At 59.4% G+C, this 23,687-nt stretch overlaps 1 protein-coding gene across 2 annotated transcripts in view; it reads right to left on the reverse strand.

Annotated features, from left to right (window-relative positions):
- Positions 1 to 6,824: 6,824 nt before the first annotated feature.
- TBC1D22A (TBC1 domain family member 22A) overlaps positions 6,825 to 23,687 on the reverse strand; it is a 333,653-nt gene continuing 316,790 nt past the window's right edge. For both annotated transcript variants that reach the window (XM_072741980.1, XM_072741981.1), the window contains one exon: positions 6,825 to 7,399. In XM_072741980.1, the coding sequence (XP_072598081.1) occupies positions 7,271 to 7,399 (129 nt within the window). In that variant the 3' untranslated portion in view covers positions 6,825 to 7,270. The remainder of the gene's footprint in view (positions 7,400 to 23,687) is intronic.

Genomic DNA, 23,687 nt, shown 5'->3' on the forward strand with positions numbered 1-23,687 from the left:
TCTCAGGCCCTCGGTGGTGGGGGGCTGCTCTCCCAGACCTGCCCCCAGGGAGTGCCTGGCCCTGACCGGCCCCCTCCCCATTAGGCCCTGACCCCAGCACCCCCCATTAGCCCAAGGCCCTGACTGGCCCCCTCCTCGTTAGGCCCTGACCCGAGTCCCCCCATTAGCCCCAGGCCCTGACCCCGGCCCCCTCCCCATTAGGCCCTGACCGTCCCCAATCCCCGTTAGGCCCTGAGTGGCCCCTTCCCTGTTAGGCCCTAACCCCGGCCCCTCCTATTAGGCCCTAACCCCGGCCCCCACTCCGTTAACCCCAGGCCCTGACCCTGGCCCCCACCCCGTTAGGTCCTGATCCCGGGCCCCTCCCGGTTAGGCCCTGACCTTGGCCCCCGCCCCGTTAGCCCCAGGGCCTGACCTGGCCCTCTTCTCGGATGCGCAGTCGGGGTGCTTGTCCACTGCCTCCAGACCGTAGCAGGCCCCACAGAGACCTCCCTTCTCTGCTCAGCCCGCCCTCTCCCTTCTTGCCTCCCCCTCCTTCCCTCTTCCCGCCCAGTGCCCGCCCCTGAGCCAGCTCGTGGCCTCCTGGTTGCTGGCGGCAGTTCTGGGGGCACCTCCACCCGAGGAGATGCCATATTCTCTTGTCAGTATCCCCATTTGGTCTTTAAACATAATCTGCCCCCAGTTTGGGTGGCTGAACGACTGGTTGACCAGAACAACCTGAGGCCGACGTCTGTCCCTCCATACGCTCCCCCGTGGGTCCTAAACCCAGTTTGAAACCGTGTAACAGGAGCATGGGGCAGCCTGGCCCAATGGGGTTGTAGGTAAAAGCTGCATGATTAGCCCCAAAGCAGGGGCGAGGCAGGGGCCGTGACCTCTCAGCCTGCAGACCTCACAGGACAGATGAACAAATCTACAAAAGCAGCAAGTAACCCTCCCTTGTGGCCGCATTCTGGCCTCAACCTCCCCAGGCGCTGGGTGTGGGCCTCGGTCGAGCTGCGGCCCGACCCCACGTGCGGAGACCCCGGGCCGTCCTCGGTGACACCCCCACAGCTAGCCTTCCAGGGGCTCAGGGACCCAGAGCCCCGCCCAGGCCACAGAGGTTAAATGGCAAAGACGCCACTGTAGGGAGCGGCTCTGTGTCCAGGGGAGGCCCGGCCCGGGCTCCAGCCCCCAATTGGGCCGCTGGCCCGGAAGCCCCCACCTCAGGCACTATGCCGCCCTCCACTTCTGATCGCTGGCGTCGGGCAACACGTGCGGCAATGCCGTCTGGGCCGCTGGAAAGGGCACATCTGTGACCCCTGCATGTGCACAGCCTCCTCGGCCAACGGCCCCCCACCAGAGGGGACACTGATGTGGCTCCAGCACCCCCAAGTCCACGGTTCCCATTAGGGCTCGGGTGTCATTGGTGGGATCAGACAATGGGTGACCTGGATGCACCATCACAGAACCGCACAGAGGAGTCCCCCCACCCCGGCCCTAACATCCTCCCGCTCGCCGTCACCCCTGCCCCAGCCCCTGGCAACCACTGATCCCGTTAGCATCCCCACGGATTTGCCTTTTCCAGAAGGTCCCAGAGCCAGAATCACACAGCACGTGGCCTTCTCAGACCGGCCTCTTTCATTTCACAGCATTTAGGGTCCCCCCTCGAAGTGTCTTTTTCTGGCTTTCTAACTCATTCTTTTTGGCGCTAAATAACTGTCCGCATGGACCACAGTTCTTCTCTACTCACCCACTGAAGGACATCTTGGCGGCATCCAATTACGAACAAACCTCCATCCGCAGGGTTTTGTGTGCACACAGTTGTACCCCCTTGGGTCAATACCAAGGGGAGCAGTGGCTGGGTCACATGGTCACATGGTAAGAGTATGTGCAGCTTTGGAAGAGACCACTGGGCTGTCCCCCCAGAGTGGCCGCGCGCTCTGCGTGCCCACCAGCCGCGAACAGGCGTTCCTGTTGCTACTCGTCCTCGCCAGCACCGGGTGTGGCCAGGCTGTGGGTGTGCGCCATTCTCATGGGTGGTGCATAGGGGTGTTTCGTGTGACTCTGCACTTCCCTGACGGCACGTGGTTCAGCGTCTTTTAATATACTTACCTGCCACCTGACCACTTCCTTCGGGGAGACGTCTATTAGGAAGGCCACCGGCACATATTTTAATCAGGTTACGCGTGTTCAAACTGTTGAGTTATAAGGGTTCCTTCCATATATTTTTTAAATATTTTATTTATTCATTCATGAGAGACACAGAGAGAGAGGCAGAGACCTAGGCAGAGGGAGAAGCAGGCTCCCTGCAGGGAGCTCGATGTGGGACTTGATCCCAGGACCCCGGGATCACACCCTGGGCCGAAGGCAGATGCTCAACCACTGAGCCACCCAGGTGCTCCCTTTTTTTATCCTTTTATTTCAAACCTTGTGCCATTTTGGTGTCAGTCTATCTCTTGTAAATGGTATGTTATTGGATTTGATGGGGTTTTAAAAAGCATAATGTGAATCTCTCCAAATAGGTGCGTTTAAGTTACCACGATCGCTTGCTTGTCTGGACCTACATGGGCCCCGCTCCTATTTGCTTTATTCCCCATCCTCTTTCCTGGTTTCTCTTGACTGGATCAGCTTTGTTCATTCACTTTCTTTTCCCATTTTGGAAGTTATACACTATTCCTAGTCTTTAAAGTTACCCTTAAATTTTAAATGGTTTCTTAGGGAAGCCTGGGTGGCTCAGCGGTTGAGCACCTGCCTTCCACCCAGGGCGTGATCCTGGAGACCCGGGATTGAGTCCCACATTGGGCTCCCTGCATGGGGCCTGCTTCTTCTGCCTGTGTCTCTGCCTCTCTCTCTGTGTGTGTGTCTCTCATGAATAAATAAATAAAATCTTAAAAAAAAAAAAAAAGTTTTCTTAAACTTGCACTAAGACGTTCCCCAGTAAGCCAGATGGGTGGACCTGCGGCCACCTGCTTCAGGTCACTGAAGATGGGGGGCTGTGGTCATCCTGCCAATTTCCCCGATCCACAATAACGACTGGAGAATCCCAGTACAGGGTTCTCCCACTCTCTGGAAGTGGAACATTCCTAAAACCTTCCCTAAGCCAAAATGGCATTAAAGCAAAGAGGCAACTGCCATTCATTTACATGAATAGATGTGTGAGTGTTCCCAGACCCCAGGAAAAATCACCTCTTAGGCTTTTCTGGTCCCTGAGGACAGACCCATCTCACTAATAGATGCAAAAGATAAAGTGACATAAAGTACTGATGCTCACAGATGGTTCAGAGCTGTGTGGCAGGTGCCGGGATGCTGAGTGGGGTCCTGGGGAAGGACGGGTGGGGTGACGCCATTCTCGCTGCGTCCAAACCAGGTCGCCGTGGAACCAACGCTCAACACCATTTTTCATTAAAGTGAAAATCCTAAGATTTCTTTCAGTTCGTGGAAACAGATACTGTGTGTGTTCTTCGTAGAAGTGTGCTGGGGTAACACAAACTTTTGAAAGGCAGGGGACGCCTCTCCTAGAAAGGATGGAAAAGCGTCCAGGAACGGCGATGGTGTTTACAGCACCATTTGCAACGGGAGAGAAACGGAAACAAGTTGATGTACGGCAAGGGAATAAACGAGTTGTGTTAATCCACACAACAGAATATCGTGTGGTCATAAAAATCATGTTTTTGAAGAATTTTAATGATATGAGAAAGCACTTAGGATATTAGTACAAGACACCCTATGCAGGTCTCTTTCTGTCCGTGGCAGGAAGGAAACGGACGCTGCCTTGCCTGGGGAGACGTGAGGGAGGCCGGGGTGGGGGGAAGAAGGCATGCGACGCCCTGACCCCAGATGGCCAGGGCCACTCTGTGGCTGAGGATGTCAGGGAACAAGGTGGAAATGTGCGTCGGGAAAAGGCTTTGGCAAACAGTCCGCCATCGTCTCCTGGGGGGAAGCACCGTGCGGCCCTGTGATTCCACTTCTCCAACTCCCGACAGAGCAGTGGGCTCCACGGTGCACACGGCGCGTCGGCCTTTCTCCCGGCCGGTCCCTGGAGTCACACTCAAAATGCCTTTTGCCACTCCCTGTTATAAAAGAGGTCTATTTCTATTTTGAACATTTGGGGAATTTTTAATGTTTAAATCCATTATCTGGAAAGTATTTGGGTAACGCATATTTTTTTCTTAAGTCATCAGCCTGATTGTCAGCGAAATGGGCTGGCGGGTGAGCTCCTTGGCGCACGGTCACACGGGCTGCGAGCATCCCCTGGCCATCCTTCGCAGGTCTGCCAGGCTAGAGGAGGAGGGTGGCCAGCCTCGGAGCCGAGTGGGGCAGACCCCGGAGCAGCCGTGGTCCCAGGGCTTGAGGAGCACTAGGGGAGGGGAGGGGGCGGGGGCAGGGTGAGCTGGGGGACAGGATCGGGGAGGCTCAGGGAGGCCCCCACTGCCTGGCCTGGGGGCGGGGGCGGCCTGCGTCCTGAGCCTCACTGAACAGTGGCTCCACGGTACACACACCTGCCGCGGTCCAGCGAGAGGCCTGAGCTCCGGGTGTCAGAGGTGCGATCGGTCCGTTCAGATGCTGGACGGGGTTGGTTTGTCTCCTTCCAGGGGGATACATGGAGCACGGCAGCACGGAAGCCCGGACTTGCTGGGGCCTGGCTGCCCTGTGAACTTGTCTCTGGCACTTTCCGTCTGGCAGCAGTGCCAACAGGCAGGGTCCCTCCAGGCAGCCTGGCAGGTGGAGCCCCGTGGGGACAGGTGCTCGGGGCTTGTCTCAGGAGCCCTGGGATTTGAGCCCCTGGGGGTCTGTGAGACCCCAACGTGCATCTGAGCATGAGACGGCCAGGCCACAGGTGCCCATAGACCATGGCTGCCGACGGGTCACCCAGGCTCTGACCTGGCACCCAACACCCCCATTTCCGAGCGACGGAAGGGAGGTGCATCCCCACCCTGCAAGTGCAAGCCAGCAACAAGGCCAGTCACAGGGAAGAGAGGTGCGTGCTTCACCCCCCTTGGGGTCTCCTGCCCACCCCACCCCACCAGCCGACCCACAAGATAGTAGAGAGCCATGGGCTGGCCTGGGGAGCCCCACTATGGGGGGACGTGCAGATGTGGGGCGCCATCCAGGTAGCCCCGAGGAGCTGGGGCCCACGGGGCCTTGTTTAAATGACCCATGAGGGTGGGAGGTTGGGAGCCCAGGGAGTGGCCAGGTGTGGAGGCCCTTTCCGTCCCGGGCCTGGCAGGTGGTCAAATAAGGGGCTGGCCTGGGTCTGACCCCGAGTCGTGCAGAGTCAGGGTTCAGGGCGCAGCCCGAGTGTGACCCCTGCACTGCCCCAGCCCACCTTCTCCCCGACAGGTACTCCTGGGCTTTCAGCAAGACTATGGTGCTGTGCCCACTGTCAGGCCTGAATGGAAAGGCCAGGACTCGGCCACTGCCCTGCGCTCAGCTGTCACCCGGTCCCCGAGGACCAAAGACGCAGGATGCAGGGCAGCCCTGTTCCCTTAGGACAGTCCTTGAATCGGGCCAAGGCTGGGGGTTCGCTGCATCCTTATTCCCGGTTCAGCACATCGTATGCAGACAGAACAGCCTCCGATCGTTTCAGATGCACCTGCCAGGCTCCTGGGATGCTCGCCAACGTTCAATTCCAGCTTCAGACACGGGAAAATACAGGTGGAGCCTCGTTTAACTTCGCAGATCCTCCTATCAGAAAAATTAACTGCCTCAAGAGGCAGAGGTTTTGTGTGCCCAACACCCTGGCCACGTGGAGCGCTCTGAGCTGTGACAGCAGGGGGCACGTGGCCAAGCAGGATGGGGCTGCCAGCAGGTGGCCCAGGGGGGCAGTCCTAGAACCGGGTGCCCTGGCTGGAGAAGGAGCAGTGGCCGGGGAACCACGGGGCGCTGGGCGGAGAGGAATCCCCGACCCCGGGGCTGGGGGCTGTGCTGGCTGGTCTGAGGCAGATACCTCCACGGATGTGGGAGCCCCTCACATTTGCACGGTACCTTGGGCTGACTTCCACGCCACATGTAATGAGCCGAGAATCGTTATAACAAAACAAAGGACACACACGTGATACGCGTGTATGTTTTCCACCCCGTCTGCAGCCTCCCCGCGCGTCCTCCCGCCGACCGGAGCAAGGACGGTGCGCCCTGGTGTGGCTGCCCCAGGACCGGCTCGCAGCAGGAAGAGATGCCTGCCAGCAGAGGGGGCTGGGAGCCTGTCCAGGCTCAGGGGTCAGAGTGGGCCCACGGAGGCACGGGGTGTGCACGTCCCCGCCAGCCCCACAACTGGGGCAGATGCTCCTCCGCACGGGGGTGGGTGGGGAGTGTGTGGGACGCATATCTGGCCCCTGCAGAGCCCCAGGCAGGCTGGGCCAGGACCTTCTGCGCTTGGGCATTCTGCACCCCTGGCCCCAAACAGCGGGAAGCAACTGTGTCCATAACTGGCCTGAGATCTGGACGGTGGGGCGAGGCTGCGGACGAGTGCTCTGAGGACTCTGATGACAGCAGCTGAGCCCACCTGCCCTGATGGCCCGACTCAGAGACCAATGTCCTCGGCCGGAGGTCTGCGTGGCTGTCCCCAGGGCAGCAGGGCCCCGAGCGCCTCACCTCCCAGCAGAAGAGCACACGGGCCGGCGAGTTCTCCCACTCAAGAGCCAGAGATATGAGCAGGACCCCGCTCCGCTCCTCACCCTGCGCCCAGCCCGCTGCAGCCAGAGCTCCGCAGCCGCTCGACTGACCCAGGGCAGCCTAGGCCAAGAAAGATGGCATGCGCCGAAGCCAGAGTGACAGGCAGCTACAGGGATAAGGCCAACTCCGAGGAGCCCTGCGGGGACAGAGACGTCACAGGTTGGGCAACATCCCACTTGCTGTTTTGTCTGTTTTATTCTCTTTCACTCAACAGAATAGGAGTTTTGCATTTCAAAGCAGATATGAGATGACGACCACCTCCTCCTGCCCTGGGCACCAGACAGCAGGCCTCTCCCAGAGGGTCTGGCTCTCAGGCTGCAGCGCAGCGGGGGCTCCAGGAGGCGGTCATTTGGCAAGGACGCTCCAGGGACAGGGAGGGAGACGCCCACCCACCTCCGGGCTCCCAAAGGGCCAAGACCCTCCCCGGCTCTCTTTGGTATCCTAGGAAACAGAGGCGGCCCCCAGCCAGGCCCTGGCCCCCGTCTGACGCCCAGTCCTGGCCAGCTCCGGGGAGGGCAGGGCTGCCCCAGCAAGGCCTCTCCTTGACCATGGGCCTGTGGCCACCGGCGACATTCGGTGCGCTGCCCTAGGGCGGGGTGAGGCCTGCTGTGCTGGCCCCGGCTCATTTCTTGTAGTGATTGGGGGCATCCGCGAAGGCAAACTTCAGGCGGTAGGCCTCAGCCAGCAGCAGGCTGATGTCCTCATCGCCCCAGTGGGCTGTCGGCAGGTTCTGAAGGAAGAGCAACAGCTCCTAGGGGGAGAGAGAGAAGCCCGAGTCAGAGCAGCGGAGCACAGCGGGCAGGGGCTGTAGCCCCGGGGCTCCCCTCGCTGGGGACTGGCCAGCGGTGAGTACACTGGTGAGCCAGAGTGGCCTGTGCGGCTTCCCAGATCCCACCATGCGCCCCCTCCCCTCTGGACCCCGAGAGACCCCAACCCCACAGCCAGGAGGAAGCCTCACATGGCTCTGCACACTTTCCGGCGATGCTGCTGGGATGCTGGGGGCAGCTGTGACCCCCCCGCCTCCCGAGACTGGCTCCCCTGGGCTCCAAGGTCCAGCGCTGGTCTGGTGGGGCCTGGCTGCCGATGTGCCTCCTAGCCCCACGAGCTCACTCCAAGGCCCTGCAGGACCCAGGAGGAAAGTGCCAGCACCCCACCGGGCCTGGGCTGACTTCACAGAGAGACATCCCTCCCGGCACCAGGTGCTTCAGTGGGGACACTGGGGGTGCTGTGTGTGCACTCCCGGCGGGCACACGCTGGCTGGGCGGGGACACAGGAGCAGCCCTTGTCACTGTCATTCACTGGATACTCAGTGTTTCCAGGGAGGACCAGGCTGCAGACCCTTGGCTGCCCGCAGCCCATCCAGCCCCCCAGCGGGCCGTGTCTCAGCTGGCCAGGCTGGGCACTGAGCTCACCCCCCACAGGACAGAGAAACTGTCTCAAGAGCTCGTAGTTTAGAAACCACAGACAGGGATACTGAAGAACGTGCTGGAAAGGACAAACATGACCAGGACCACAGTGATGCTAGGACCCAGCCCTGCACACTAATCAGCTCTTCTGATGGACCACGGTCCTCGTCCAGGGCACCCAGTGACACCCCAAGGGCAGGGAGGGTTTCGGGGGAGCACAGGCCCTGGTACCCAGAGCAGTTGGGGGACGGGGGAGGGCTGTGTGCCTCGGATGGCTTCCCGGGCTTGGGTCTCAGAGGAGGTCTCAGTGGGGGACTGGGCATCAGGTCAGGGCAAGGCCTGAGGCCAGACTCCTCAGGAAGTGGGCCAACCCTGTTGGCTCTGGTCCTGGAGAATCAGCCCACACAGAAGCCACACCTGAGTGAGCCTGATGGGTGGCTGGCCCCTCTCTGAGGGTCCCAGCAGGGAACAGGTGATGGGGCGGGGGGCGGAGATCAGATCGGGCCGCCCCACCCTGCCTGCCCCGAAAGGAGCAGCTCGGGGAGACTCACAGGCACCATCCACTGAGGCCCCTGTTCCTGCAAGGCTGGGACGGGGGCACGAGGTGGGGTGCCGAGGCAGGTGGGCAGGCGCCCCTCCTCTCTGAGCCCCCCCTTTACTGGAGGTTGAGGAGAGCCGCGCCGTCCATCCTGCAGAGCGGCACCGTGAGCACTCAGGCCGCGGGCTGCGCAGCCCGTCTAGGCTCAGATCCCGGCAGCCTCAGGCGCCTGACCTGCAGGATGGGCCCCAGGTCCCAACAGGGCTGCCGCGGTGTCTCAGGTCCACCCCGGGTCCACACGCCGCGCGCAGCCCGCCCCCACCCAGGACGTGCATCCAGATGGTCGTCCGCACCGGCTCACCGCTGCGGCTTCCTCCCCTCCCTCAGCCCCATTTCCTTTTGCATTTTGGATACTTTCTGGGGGCCTTTAAATTGAATTCACGGAGCAAATTTCACTGGCAGAGTGTCCCCTGGGACAGATCAACATCAATCTGCTGTCTCTCACCATTAGATGCAACTTACACGGACGCCAATCCAATTCTGAGCAGGTCGTAAATAAATACCTTTGGTTTTATTTTTAATCCACTTCGCTTCATATTATCATGACCTCGCTACTTGCAAGGTGAGAAGCAATACCCTCCCATTACGGGAGCTCACCGACTCCCCTGCACACTCAATTTCAGAATCTAATTTAGTCCCCAGGTTCACTGGACGGAGGGGGAATAGAAATGCCCGGCGCTCCGCAGCCTGCAATGCTAAAGAAGGAAAAATCTATCCGGGTGACCTTTACGGGAGGCAAAGAACACAGCCAGACACGTCCTTAAATACAGATTTCTTTTTTTAAAAGGCCTGTCTTATTTATGCACTGGGCAGAGACGTCCCCGAGGCGGGAATCGTGGACAGCGATTAGCCGTGAGGGGTTTTGCATCAGCACATGGTCCAGGCCAAGGGCCACTGCTCTGAAGCTGTCCCCGGATCACGTCACAGGGTCCGGCCCTCCCAGGGACAGACCCTCCTCTGGCGGAGGAGCAGTGGTAGTGCAGAGGGCCGAGCCGGGGCCCCATCACCAGCCCAGTCCCACAAACCTGGAGGGTTACAGCGCTCGGCCCCGTCAGCAGACACGAGAGATGGAGGAAGGTTTGCCCAGGACGCTGACGCCCTGAGAAGTCAGACGTGTCGGGTCCCTGTAACTCTCCTCCCGTCCTGGCCTGCGAGACGCCACCATGTGAACACAGCCACAGCACAGGTGCTCGGGTTCCTGCACCTGCCGCTCACCCCTGGCTTTCCACATGGCTCCACAGCGACACATCCTGACAGGGTGAGCAGTGGAACCCGCCCCACCTGCCCGCCTGGGGGTCTGCAGGTCTGAGTCCTGTCGCATGTCACCTTCATCTGGGGAGCTCTGGAAACCATAGGGCGGCAGCCCAGCATCCCGGGGACAGGCCTGGACACGCTGTCCCGCCTCTCGGAATGATAAGCGGCTTGGACTGTGCTCTGGACACCGACGGGCCATCCTGAGCGTGTGGAGGCCGTCCCCAGGGAGGCCCCCTAGTGCCAGCCTGGTAGCAGGCAAGTGGACTCACATGGCCCCCAGGCAGGCCAGGGTGACGCTGAACGCCCTGGGGAGCAGGCTGTGGCAGGAAGGCCCACAGCCCTGGGCTGCCTGTTCCAGCAGCTGCCCCCGCAGACACTGCCGCACCTGACCCCAGAGTTGTCTGTTCGCTGGCCCCTCGCAGAGGCTCCCGGGAGTGTGGGCAGCAGTGAGGGGGGCCAGAGGCCACAGCGCAGCTGTCAGAGGACCCCGCTGCCACCGTGGCCCCACGGACCTCTGTCGTGAGCTGCTCTGTCTCCTCTGTGACATCTATGGGTCTGCGCATCCCTGCATCCCTGAAACCAAACGTACAGTACATGGGAGCGGTCAGTGAGGAGTTTGCTTGGCAGCCCGGCAAGTCAGTGAAAAGTCTGCACGCTTTTAAGTGATACTAATCCACTAGAGTTCAAATCCCAGTCCTGCCTTGACGGGTCACGTGACCCTGGGCAAGCCTCCTAATGCTGTACCTCAGTTTCCTCATCTGTAAATGGGGACAGTCATGTCCCTTCATCCCTGAGCTGTCACCACATGCAAAGAGCCCATGACGGGGCTGGCACGGTGGCCCCGCTGCTGCTCGTCCCCAGTCACTACTATGCAGTCATCACTAGGTTCAGTCATGATCGTTGTAATTACTGTCACGGGCCAAAGTAACCGTCACAGCGGCAGGAGCAGCATTTCTGATAAATAAATGATCAGTTGTGGGAAACCGAGAGATGAGCAGACAAGTTGAATACAGAGTGGAACTCCTGGTGGACGGTCCGCCCCGGGGGCATGAGGGCACGCAAGGGGACAGGGTGCTACCTGCAGCGGGGACGGGGCCCCCACCCAGCGGGCGCCCGAAGCCCTGCGGGGGCGCCGTAGCTGCTCAGTCGAGAGGCTGCCGGCAAACCCGAGGGGACGCTGTTTAGCCTCTTTGGCCCGGATTTTCAACTTCTAATGTCAGATACTAGATGAACCGTATTTAACTCAAAATTCTCCCAGAAGTCTGCCCACACCTGAGCTGTGAGGAGCTTCGGAGTAAAGGCCCAGCCATCATCGGTCTCTGTGCCAGGACCTCTCATCACCAAGCGGCGTCGCACAGCTGACCCCGGGGTGCTCTGCAGGATGCACGGCCTCCCCCAAACATGCGACAGCCCCCCTCGCCGTGCAGCGGGCAGACCGGGGGTGCGCAGAGGGAGGCCGCCGGCCCGCCCAGGCCACGGGGCTCTGGGCTCCAGGCCCAAGGACAACTCTGTCCCAGTGAAGGTGTCTGACCCTCCCCTGAGCGATGGGGCGTCAGTTGGTCTTCGGCAGAGAGGAGGTGGTGGGGCCAGCACCTGGCGGCGGTGGTGTGAGCAGGAGAGAAAGGCACGGCAGAGAACCCAGGAAGGGCAGACGTTCCTGACCTCAGGCATCTGTCTGTCTGCTGGCTCGTGACCGCACCCCGAGCTGGGGCTGTGTTCCAGGCATGGTCACATACTGTGGGCACTGCGCAGCGGATGCCAGCAGCTCCGCCCCTGGGGGCCCCGCCTGCAGGTACACCTGTGCCAGCATCAGCAGAGTTGGGTATCAGGTGACGGACAGCTAAGTGACCATGAAGCAGATGGCATGTGGGCCTGAGCCGAGTCGCGGCTGGGTCCCCCATCGGCCCGGTCCCCACTGAGCGCCCGTGGGGACGTGTCACGGAGAACGCACCCCAGGCTTCTGGTCAGTCTGCACGAAAGCTGTACAAATGCTTCTTCATAGCTTTTATGGGGATTATAGGCTGAAAGGCAGTATTCTGGATTTCTGGGATAAATAAAATACTAGTGAATTCACCTGGATGTCTTCCACGCAACTCCAGGAAATTTTAGATTTCCCACATGGCAGGGATCACACTGCTCTGAGGGACACACACCGTCTCCCACCTGGGTGCCCGGCTGGCAGACGGCGCACACCAGCGCCTCCCTCCTCGGGGCCCTCGGCAGAGAAAACCTCCCGGAAGGCTCCCAGGGGCGGCGGGAAGGGCGGAGCACACACCAGCACCTGCTCCTCCGCGTGGCACAGAGCGCAGAGGTCGGCTCCAGTCAGAGGTTTACAAATTGCCAACTCTCAGAGATGAATAAATTAATCATGACGGGGCTAAAAGGGGCCATTTGCCAACTCTTATTATTTCCTCCCCTTAACCGAGAAGGAAGAAACAGGAGTCACTCGCTGACACACAAGTCAGGTAGCAGGGCTAATTGGTTTAATTCACTTTTCCGTCCGCATTCTGACGTTCGATTTGTGCAGCTTGGCTAGAAAACCTAACAGCTCAGGCGCGAGGCCGAGGTGCCGCCCGGGGGCCTGGGGGCACAGGGGCTCCTGGCGCCAGGACCTGGGGGGTGAGGCCAGAGCACAGGCGGGCAGCAACCCTGTGAGCGGAGTCCCTCGCCTGTGCGCTGGGGACCGTGATGGGCCAGCTCGGGGCTGGGAGGGCGGGCGGCAGTGCTTAGAGCGGAGCTGGTGCCGGGCAGGCACTGCGGGAAGGTGCCTGTGGCTTCACCATCATCTCATCCACACCTGGGGCCCCAGGGCACTACCGACACCCCTCCAAGGCGATAGAGCCATGCTGAGGATGGAGGACACGGCACACATGCGTGGCATGATGCCTGGCCACCTGCCTGGCCACCGTCCTGGCCCCAGCTGGAGCCGGAACAGGACCTGTGCACTCCTGCGTGCTGACGTGCACCCTCTGTAGGCAGAGTGCTGGTTGGGCCACTGTGGCCAGCCCCTGGGCAGCTCCTCACCAGTGGGCCATCTGCGCCCCCGGGCCAGTCTCCAGGGACCACGCGGGGCAGGGGTCAAGGGTCATGGTCCCAGCCCCAAGCCATGACCCCCGACAGTCTGCAGAGGGATAGGTCATCTGTATTCCTGCCTGTGCAAGAGATGCTGGGGCCTGAATCCACATTCAACATAAAACACCTGTTCTTGGTAAGTACATGTGTAAGTGGAAGATAAAAACGTAGCCAAGATTAAATTACACCACTGGGTCTGAGGCGTCTGCGAGCAGTGCAGACACGGGGGGGACGTGTAAGGGATTTCAGGAGCTCCTGGCTGGGCCTCACCGGGACCCCTGGGGTGGGGGAAGGATGGGGAGGCACAGCAGGTGAGCTTGGAAGCTGGGATGCATTGGGCCGTTCTTTCTGGAATTGGTGTCTGCTCCCGTTGGAACGCCTCAGGCAGCGACTGGCCTGCCTGGTCCAGGGAACACCCCACAGGGACGGCAGCTGAGCCACCAAGTCCACTCCTGAGTCTCCAGCAGATGCTGACCCGGCCCAAGAAGGGAGACTCCCTGCTCCCTCAAGGGCGGCAGCTACGCTGTGATGTCCTCAGGGTCACAGGGCAGCCTGCTGGCCCCGATGCCCTCCAGGAGCGGGGAGTGGCCGGGCAGCTCCCATCAGCCTGACGCGGCCCCCGGTGTCCGGCTATCCCCGCAGCTGCTCCCCCCTCCCCCGCACACATTCTCCCTCCCAGACCACCCGACGACAGCTGATTTCTTTGACAATCCAGTTATTAGTTTGAAAATCTTGTCAAGTTCTGGACCAAACCAAGACTAAAAATAGAAGGCTGGTGACAGCCGGCTGGGACAGACGGCCAGCTGCCAGACCAGCCAGCCTGCTGGTGACAGCGCTCGGAAGGTGGAGAGTAGAAGGTGACACTGTGGCGGAGTCATCTGAGGGCCTCTGACGGCTCAGCGAGGCTCCCTGCCCTTGTAATTAGTTTCCTATTTCTTTTCCCAAAGAGGAATGCTAAAGAGAAAAACACCGTTGGGTCCTGGAAACAGGAGCGGGGCTTGGGGGCCCCAACCAGCCAGCCTTCCTGCTTCACGTCTTTGCACACACCGAGGGACGTCTCGTCAGCACACAGAGTATTTTAAAGCCTGGCTTGGTGATCGTCAGCTTCCTCCTGGGAAGACCTTCCTGTAGGGATCTTCTACGGGATGTGGGGCGGGCAGCCGGTCACAGGGCATGGCAAGATGCTGTCCACTGAGGCCTCCTCAGGAAGGGCTGGTCGGAAGGACGCTCACATACAGGAGGGGGGCCCACCCGCCCCATGCGCCCACATACAGAGTGGCAGAGAGGGCACCTTTGCTAAGGGGCGGGAGCCTGGAGGCAGTGCAAGTGCTACCTGGGAGGAATCTCTGGAGGGGGGGCAGGGGAGCGGGGAGGGAGGGTGCGAGCCACTGAGGGCTGTGGGCCTGGCAGGCCAGACACGGGGGACCGGGGTCTGAGCGGCAGTGTCCACTCCTGGCCAAAGGGCTGCAGGCTGAACCCGCCCCGCTGCCCTGGGGGTGCTGTCCAGACAGCCAGCACAGCTCCCCTAGCCGAGGCAACAAAGGCCCTCCAGGGCTCCCACACTGGTCCCACCCACCATCTCCAGTGGTTTCCCAAAGCCAGTCCCCCCACGTCCTAGAGGCCCCCCTCCGGTTGGCTGGGCACCCTTACAGTCTCTTGGTGACACTTCTGTCCGCCAGGCCCTCTCTGCCCCTGCAGCCTTCCTCGGGGGTGCCCTGTGGGGCCATGACCCCCCACCCTGAACTCCAGTACCAAGTGTCAGAGGGCTGCCTGCACACCTACCGCCTGTGGCCTCCACGGAGGATCTAAAGGCATCTGGAACTGAGCGTGGCCCCACCGCACTGGTCCGCTCTCCCCGCTGTCCCCCCACCCACCCGGAGCTGAACTGGGAACTACGCTGTGGCGCCCACACTACCCCCCCAGCCCCAGGCCACAGCCGAGACACAGGCTCCCCCCACCCCCCGGGGAGGAGGGCCGCAGCCAGAAGCCGGGCACCAGCCAGCTCCACTAGGACGCACCACTCTTTCAAAGGCTACGTCTCAACAGGTGGTAATATTGACTTTCGGCAGAGCTGATTTCATAGGCTCACTAACGAAATGGTATTTTCCTTGTGACACACTCCATAAAAACTGTTAAATTCCCCAACCTGTTCAGGGGTATGTTCTCACACTGATTTTCCTCCTGCTGGAAGGCCAGGAGGAAAGACGCGGTGGCTCAGGCCTGCCAAGGCCAGCTGTGCCCTGCTGCATGCTGGGGGCTGCTGACCTGCCGGGCTGGGGAGCCCAGAGGCTCCAGAGGAGCACAGCACCCGTCACAGGACGGCCTCAAAGCAGCTGAGAGTGGGTTCAGAGTGACAGCCTCGTGAGGTTGCAGGTCCTCAAAACTGGCTCCTGAGGAGGCATCTGGGTGAAGGAAACCGGCATCCTCCAGCTGACCATGCTGCTCCCGACAGGCCGTGGAGCAGCCCAACACCCACAGTGTGCACCAGGCAAGCCTGTCCTGGCTCAGCCCCGGCGGGTCACCTCTCTACGCCATGTGACCCTGGGGGGTCCTGCATCCTGGGCCCCATTTCCCGCAGCATGAAATTGGAGAGGACAAGCTTTCTGCCTCACCGGGCATCGCAAGGTCTAACACAAGACGACAGAAGGGGAGGGGCTCTGTAAATGACCGTGTATTCCCTGACAGATGTCACTGGCCACCGCTGTCACAGAAGTTCTACTACCAAAGGGTCTCCTATGTCCTGGTCCCATGTGGGTTCAGGGACTGTGCAGAGGGCACATGGAACGCTAAGCTGTTTGGGGGGTGATTCTGTGGCCTAGGACAGAAGAGGCCACGAGGCTGGTAGAGGCTGGGGTGCTGGACTAGGGACCTGGAGAGGTCAGCGCCACCGCTTGCTCACGTGTGCCCAGTGCTCAGCATGGGGCTGGCCCTCGTGCCTGCTGAATACATATGGGACCCAGAGACGGGCAGGCCCAGAAGCAAGGAGGCGCCAATACAGCAGGCGCAGAGGGCCAAGGCACGGGGAACCCTGGCAAGAGACCTGCCCCCCAACAGACCTGGACAGAGAAGGCTCCAATGCCCACGGGACAGGCTGGAAGAACCTGGATATGCTCACGGACCAGAGATCACAGTGCTGGGTGAATCCTGGGCCACGTTTACCTACTTTAAAAAAAATACTTTTAGAGCCCTTGTGGGTGCACAGTAAAACTGAGCAGAAAGTAGAGTTCCCACATACCTGCTTGCCCCCCCCAGCCTCCTCCACTATCAACAGCCCCCACCAGACGGTGCATTTGTTCTAACTGGTGAAGCTACCTTGACACATGACAACACCCGGAGACTGTGGTCCTACATCAGCGCCCTCTCTGGGCGCCGTATATCCCGTGGGTTAGACAGATGTGTAATGACCCGTGGCCATCACTTAGCACCAGACAGGGAAGTTTCACTGCCCTGACAACCCTCTGGGCTCCCCCTGTGGTCCTTCCCTCCCCATCACCCCTGCCCACCACCGGTCCTTTTCCTGTCTCCATGGTTTGTCTCTTCCAGATGTCACAGAGCTGGCATCGTCCAGCATGTATCCTTCAGACCGGCCTCTCTCACTTACTGACGCGCATTTATGGTTCCTCCGTGTCTCCTCATGGCTCAGGAGCACCCTGCTTTCTAGTGCTGAATAAAACTCCACTGTTAAAAAAAAAAAAAAAAAAAACTCCACTGTTTATCCATTCGCCACCTGAAGGACATCTTGGTGGGCTCCGAGTTTGGAAAATTATAAATGACCATTCACCTGCAGGTTTCCGTGTGGACGTAATTTTCCACTCCTTTGGGTAAATACCATGGACAGCAACGGTTGGGTCTCATGGTTTAGGGCACGGCTACCTTGGGAAGAAGCCACCAAGCCGTCCTCTATGAATGCGCACACCTGCTGCACCACGTCCTCCCCTCCACTGGGCTCAGTCAGTGCTCCAGACGTGAGCCACTCCAGCAGGTATGCATCTCACTGTTTCCACCTGCATCTCCCTGATGACACAGGACATGGAGCATTGTCATATGGTTTTTGTGCCACGTGTACATCTTCTCCAATAAGGTGTCTGTATAGATCTTTTGCCCAGTTTTAATTAGGTTGTTTGCTTTCTTCTCCTGGAGTTTTGAGAGTTCTTGTATACACAGGACAGCGGTCCTTCATCAGCTATGTTTGCGATGGTTTTCTCCCCGTCTGCGGCTTGTCTTCTCACTCTCCTGATGGTGCCTTCCACAGAGAAGTTTCTAATTGTAATGTAATTATAATTACAATGTCATTATCCATTTATTTCCCTCACGGACCATATGCCTTTGGCATTGTGTCTAAAATGTCACCACCAAACCCAAGGTCATCTAGGTTTTGATCTACTTCAGGAGTTTTATATAAAGTTTTGCATTTTACATGGAGCTCTCTGACCCATTTTGAGCCAATTCTCGTGAACACCATAAGGTCTGTGTCTAGATTCGCTGCTCTGCTGCCATGCCTGGTGTCCCAGTGCCATTTGCGGAAGAGCCAGTCCTTGCTCCGACGTGTTGTCTCTGCTCCTTTGTTAAGATCAGCGACTATATTCATGGGTCCATTTCCAAGCTCTCACGTCTGTTCTGCTGATCTATTCGTCTATGCTTCTTCTGGCAACAGCACAGTCTTGTGGGAGGTCTTGCTGCCAGGCAGTGTCCGTCCTCCCACTGTGGTTGGCTGTTCTGGGGCTCGTGCTCCATATGCACTCTACAATCGGATTGCGGATATCCATAAAATAACTTGCTGGGATGTTTATCGACTTTTAGGATTATGAGAAGGAGCTCACAGAGCTCACAGAGCCCTGGAGGCAGAGCTCCCAACTGTTGTGACCGCTTGCTGCTCCTCTGCCATCTTCAGCTGAGTGGGAGGCCCTGTTCCCAGCCCTGGGTCACAGGGACCCGTGAGGATTACCAAGAGGGGCCTAGATGCCTCCCTTCCAGTCCTTCCATGTCCCGCTCATGGACCAGGAGATGACCACACACCAGTGAAGCCACCTCTGCCGATGCTGATCTTGGGGTGTTTACAGGGTGCCGGCTCCATGCCCCCCACCTCTTTCTCACTTAATCTAACAAGCTCAGAGAAACATATTATATCCACTTCACAGGCGAGAATCCTAAGGACAGAGAGGTAAAGTGGCTTTTCACAGTCATGCTAGAGGCAGCAGATGACAAAGCCAGCAGACTAAGCTCCCTACAAAGTCAGCAGGACCAGGCCACGCTCTCTCAGGTGCCACGGTGCCCACTCAGGTTCGGTAGTGGGCTGGGTCCACATGGCTGTGTCCATGCTGTGCCAAGGGCATGACGGGTAGTGCCGGTGGGTGCAGGTGGCAGCAGCCCTGGGCTCAGTGCCCAGCAGGCCGGAGGTGGCCCTTCTCTCTGCTCTTGGGCACAGACCTACCCTTGCTGCCTCTAGGAAGGAGGCAGAGCATGGAAACAGGACCAGGACACATGTAGGTGGTCTGCTGTGTGCAGCCCCAGGGAGATGCCCCCCAAGGGGTTCTTCTGAGGCCAGTCAGGAGCTCTGCTCTGCAGAGTGGGTGGGGAAGGGGCAGGGCCAAAGGTTCACATGTCCTTGAACTTGGAGACTGTCATCACCCAGGCTCCACATTACAAGCCTCACCAAACTCCTGGAAGCTCCCAGGAGAGTCATCAAATTCTCAGGAAAATCAATGTCCAAAAGGCTGAGTGTCCTGAGCCCACAGAGCTTCTCGACTCCAGTGTCATTCCTCTTGGGACCCTCCTTGACTCCGCACTGGGCACATGGAAGTGCTCTCATCTGCAGGGGGCTCCCATGATGCCTGTGAGCCCCCCGGGAGGCAAGGCTACACCCCTCCACTGCCCATGGATGAACGAGCCCCCTAGGAACCGGCCAATGCAAGCTTCTCCCCAGGCGGCAGGGCAGCCCCCAACCCAGCGTTCTGTCCCCAGCCCTGCCCATCTGCAGAAGGCCTCGGGCAGCAGCAGGCCTGGGCACCTGCACAGAATGCCCTGTGTATGCAGCACAGCCCCTCCTTCTGAAGAACTAACACTGTGGCCAAGCACAGGAATAAATGCTCCGGCATTTTGCTAAAGTCTAATTATCGTTAAGTTCTTACTTTTAGAACTTTCTGAAAAGCATCTGAGGGAGATAAGTGGAGCTGCCCACAGTGCCATGAAGCAGGTGCAATAAGGTCTGCAATGCCCCTCGCGGGCTCTCAGACTCTCCAGGCTTCGTGTCATGGAAGCCAGTTGGAGGCTGTTCCCATGAGGACACAGGTGTGTTGTTAATGTGACACCCCCGGACACATTCATTATCATCAGCAGTCCCACAGCCCCTGCGCTGGGGCCCTGGTGCTGCATGACACTCCCCCCCTCCACAGGTGACAGGACAAGGGACACTAATCACTAGTGGCTGGAGACAGGTGAGACGTCCAACCATCTGGCCATTCACCTGCTCTGTCACCTGCCCTGTCACCTGCCCTCCCCACCCCCTGCCTGCTTGGTCCCTAAGAGCCCAGGGAAGCCTCGGCTGGGCCAGGGTGGCAACATCGAGTCAGGCCGCCAAGAAAGGCGTGGAATGAGAGTATTCACTGGGAGCGTGGGCGCCCTGGGAGAGACCCCCCGCTCGGAGACAGAGGTCTGCGGTCCTGCCAGGTCTGTGAGACCCGCCCACGGCTCGCAGCCAGCAGGGGCGCACCTACGGGAACCAAGTGATCTCATCCCATTTTCATTCCTTTCTGTGTGTATCACACGGTTCTTCTTGCACGTGTTCGTTGGATCATTCTAGGACTTGGTGGGCAGCAGCCGGGGTCCCCACGTTACAGATGGGGCCTCTCTAGGCAGCAGGTGTTCAGCAGCTGCTGAACGTGGCAGGCCCTGCGCTCCCTTCAAGAGGTGTTTCCTGTGGGAACCGCTGTCCAAGGTGGGGAGACACTTCAGATCAGCTTTGGTCTGTGTCTCTCTTAAGGCATCTGAGAGTTTCCAGCAATGGGAGCCAGCTTTTGTTCTTGGGCTTGGGATGCAGCCTCTGCACATCCCCAGGGCTCTCTGGCAAGCCGGGTCCCCAGGGCAGCCTCTTCTCCAACATGGCCTGGACAAAGGAAGCTGTGGGCCCTGGCGCCAGCCCACTGGGCAGAGTGGGGGTGCTGGCCAGGCCCCAGCTTCATGTCACCCCCTCAGAGGCCTCGGGCTCCTCTCGGGCCCCAGGCCGGGCCTCAGACCTGCCTCCAGGTCCTCTATCCACCTGGGCCACAGACACCAGGTCTCACTCACCACGCTGGCTCGGGGCTGCTCTACTTTTGCGGGCACAGTGAGCTGGTTAGAGCTGGAGGAGTTACCGTGCCAGCCAGGCTTTCTGTGTTTGGAGCTCAGTCCACTCCTGCCAGTTATGGACAGGTGGCAGATGACCTGCAGAGGGGCACACTTGTGCCACGGTCAGCCTCGTGCCACCATATTATAGTTGCTAAGAATAGACAACACCAGAGAGTGTCTGCCACAGACGCAGATGCCAGGATGCCAGGTGCAGCCTGAATGGGACACACGGTGACCACGCATCACCCACCTCTCTGAGTGCACCACCTATCAGCCCCCGGGCCCTGACGACGGTGCCAGGGTGCAGTGTGCGCGGGACACATGCTCTGGGACTAGACCTCCAGGGGCTGCGTGCCAGCTAGAAGGCAATACCTATTAGAGAACAATAAAATGTGCTCATTTGAAGCTTACAAATACGCTGTAAAGTAAGAGCAGCCACAGAAAGTTTTTAGAAGAACAAAATAATTATTATGGGGGAGATACTTTTATCTCTGTTTATGGTTGGCCGCTTCTGGTTCTGGTGAACGCAGGGGACGCTGGCCTGGTTTCACTAGGACTTCTCAGCCCTCCCTGGGTTTCCAGGCCCAGCAGTCTTCATGGCCCCTCCGTGCCTCCGTCCTCCCCACCCGCCCATGTCACCTGCTTCTACCTCGTTCCATGCTCATCTCTCAGAACTGGTTGGCTTTTCCCACCCCTCTGAACCTCATCTCGGGCCGACGCCCATCTGTCTAGTTTGGAGACAGCCTGGAGATGTGGGGGCAGGTGCCGCTCTCTTGGGAGTGCTGGTGGTCGGTGGTATTTGAGGGTGAGCGAGGGCCTGAGGGGTGGGTGCCCCTGGAAGGCTGCGGGGAGGCCCCTCCGTGCCCCTTCCCAGGCGGCCCCCAAGGCAGGAGCCGCTGCAGGGGGGGACCTCTGGCCCAGGTCCCAGAGCGGGCTCGCAGCCCCGTCCAGCACACCATCTGCTGTGTCATCTCTGAACGCAGACAGGCAGCCAGGGGTGAGCTGCCCACGCTGACGGGCCGACACGGAGGGCAGCAACCTTGTCTGGGCCGGGCCCCAGCTCTCCACCTCCAGGAACGGACCTTACAGAGTCCCCTAACGTCACTTCAGCTGCGGCCTGGATCACCTCCGCCCAGCAACCGGACCTGAATGGCTGTGGCTTGACTGCCAGGGTCTGAGCTGGAGGCGCGGGGCACACGGCTCCTTCCACGGCTCCCCCACCGGCCGGGGGTGTCCCGGCAGCCACGCACAGGAACCCGTGGCTCTTGGACAAAAGGTGCCACACAGGAGTCGACCAGAGAGCTCCCCCAGGCCTCTGCTAGAAAGTTCTTCCTGCCTCTGGCTCAGAGGGCATTACGTGGGCTGACCTGGAAACCTGGTTAAGCCGTAAAGGTTACAATGGGGAAGGGGGGGGCACACTTAAGAGTGAAGGTAAATATACAAATTTAGGAGTAAAAGTAGATGGTGACATAGGAAAAAAAAAATCACAACTAGTTAGGATATTTTCAAAGCTGGCCAACAGCATAAACATCAACAATTTATAGGAAAATTAGACTTTTGTTAATTACCTAGCCCAGCTCTACTGGATTTCCCTTAAGTTTTGGCTGCGTAACATTTCTCCTCCTCCTCCTAGAACAGCATGCCTTTGGGGGAGACTACAGAGACCACAACTGGTCCCCACGGCAACCTTTCTGGGGCTCCGGGCTGGCAACGGTTCCTGGGCCCTCAGTGCAGCCTGGGAGGTGGGACTGGTGGGCGCTGGTGCAGGGGAGACGCCTCTACCCGCCTTCTTTGTGTTTATACAAAGCCTGAGTCAGAAAAAGGCCCTCCTAGTGCCTCTGGAGAAGCGCCCTGAGGGCCCCGCCCAAACACAAAGAACCTTCTGGGATGAATGGACACATTCAGAGAGAGGAGCTTTGGGAATGCAAATGCCCCGTCACAGCCCACTTCACCTCCTGCTCCACTGAAGGCCTCAGGCCCCAGCGCACCACTCTGACAGCTAGAAGGCCCCGAGATGAGAGGCCCAGCTCAAGAAGCCTGGAGGCGGGGGTGAAGGGAGTGAAGGGAGTGAAGGGGGTGAAGGGGGTGAAGGGGGTGAGCGAGGTGAGCAGGGGTCAGGCTCTCTTCCTACAGAAGAAGCCAAAGGCAGCTCTGGTGTCTAACATCCTTAACCCGGGTGTGCGGGAAGGTTCTGTGTCTGTCTGCAAGCACGCAGTGCCTGACACCACTGGCCAGGGCCCTCTGGCCTCACCAGGAGTGAGGGGCAGGCCAGGGGCCTTCAGGAAGTATCTCACCGAAGGCCTGACTTGCATGAGGCCAGAAGGAGAGTGTGGAGCAGGGCGCCGAGTGACAGGACGCCCTTCCCATGCATCCAGGAGTCTGCAGGCCCTCATGCTTCCTCCCTGGTCTCATGCCCTGGGCAGGTTCCTCCTGGCACGGCCTTTCGTGTTCCAGCAGCTAGGCTGTGCAGGCCCACGGGTCTGCACGGGTGCCCGTCAGAGAGCCCAGCATACTGAGGGGACAGTGGACAAGCAGGCAGCACGGCCAGGAAGGGACCCCATGTACCGGGCCCCGTTGTTATTCAAATCCCTTGCTTTCCATACAATAGGTGCTGTGTCACCACCATCCCAGGTTCAGAGTCATCCCGCTAAAGCTATGGGACAAACACACTGATGGCAATATTTAAAATGCAAGCTTACTCCTAAAAGCAATTCAAAACCACCTAGCCTGCACGGCGGGGCTCTTACCTCCTGCAGCTAGGAACCCTGGCTGCATGCTGTCTGCCATTAGGACACTGTTCTTTTCAGAAATGTTAAAGGGTCACTGCCAAGTACTCAGACCTGGGGGGTCTTCATTAATCCACGGAGGTGTTTACAGAGTAGATTCTCACCGCCCCCATCTGCTCTGCTGAGGTCCTCAGTGACACAGGGGACACTGCCCAGCTCAAGCTGGCCAGGGAGGGTAGGCAGGGGTGGGGACAGAGGGGACTTCTGGTTGTGACCACCTGCACAGTGTCCCTCCTGGGGGGGGGGGCGCAGAGCCAAGGGTTTCCAGGAAAAGAGAGCCTCCTGGAGATCAAGGCTTAAGTCAGAAGACTCTGTTCCCCCAGCACATTCTTCTGGGGAGCTGTGTGGTTCCTCACACCATCTCCACGGGGCACCCGCCCTCAGCATCTACAGAGGATTCCCCCATGGGCCTTAGCACCTCACTGAGATCCTTGAGAGCAAAGACTCAGACAGCCTAGGCCCCACAGGGCTCAAACTTTACAGCGCTCAACTGAGAGCAGCAGGGCGTGTGTCCAATTAAATGCTGAGTTCTGGATGGGTGGAGGGATGGGTGGGTGGGTGAAAGATGAGTGGAAGGGTAGGTGGATGGGTAGTTGGACA

Source organism: Vulpes vulpes, chromosome 16, assembly GCF_048418805.1.
Source record: "Vulpes vulpes isolate BD-2025 chromosome 16, VulVul3, whole genome shotgun sequence".
NCBI lineage: Eukaryota > Metazoa > Chordata > Mammalia > Carnivora > Canidae > Vulpes > Vulpes vulpes.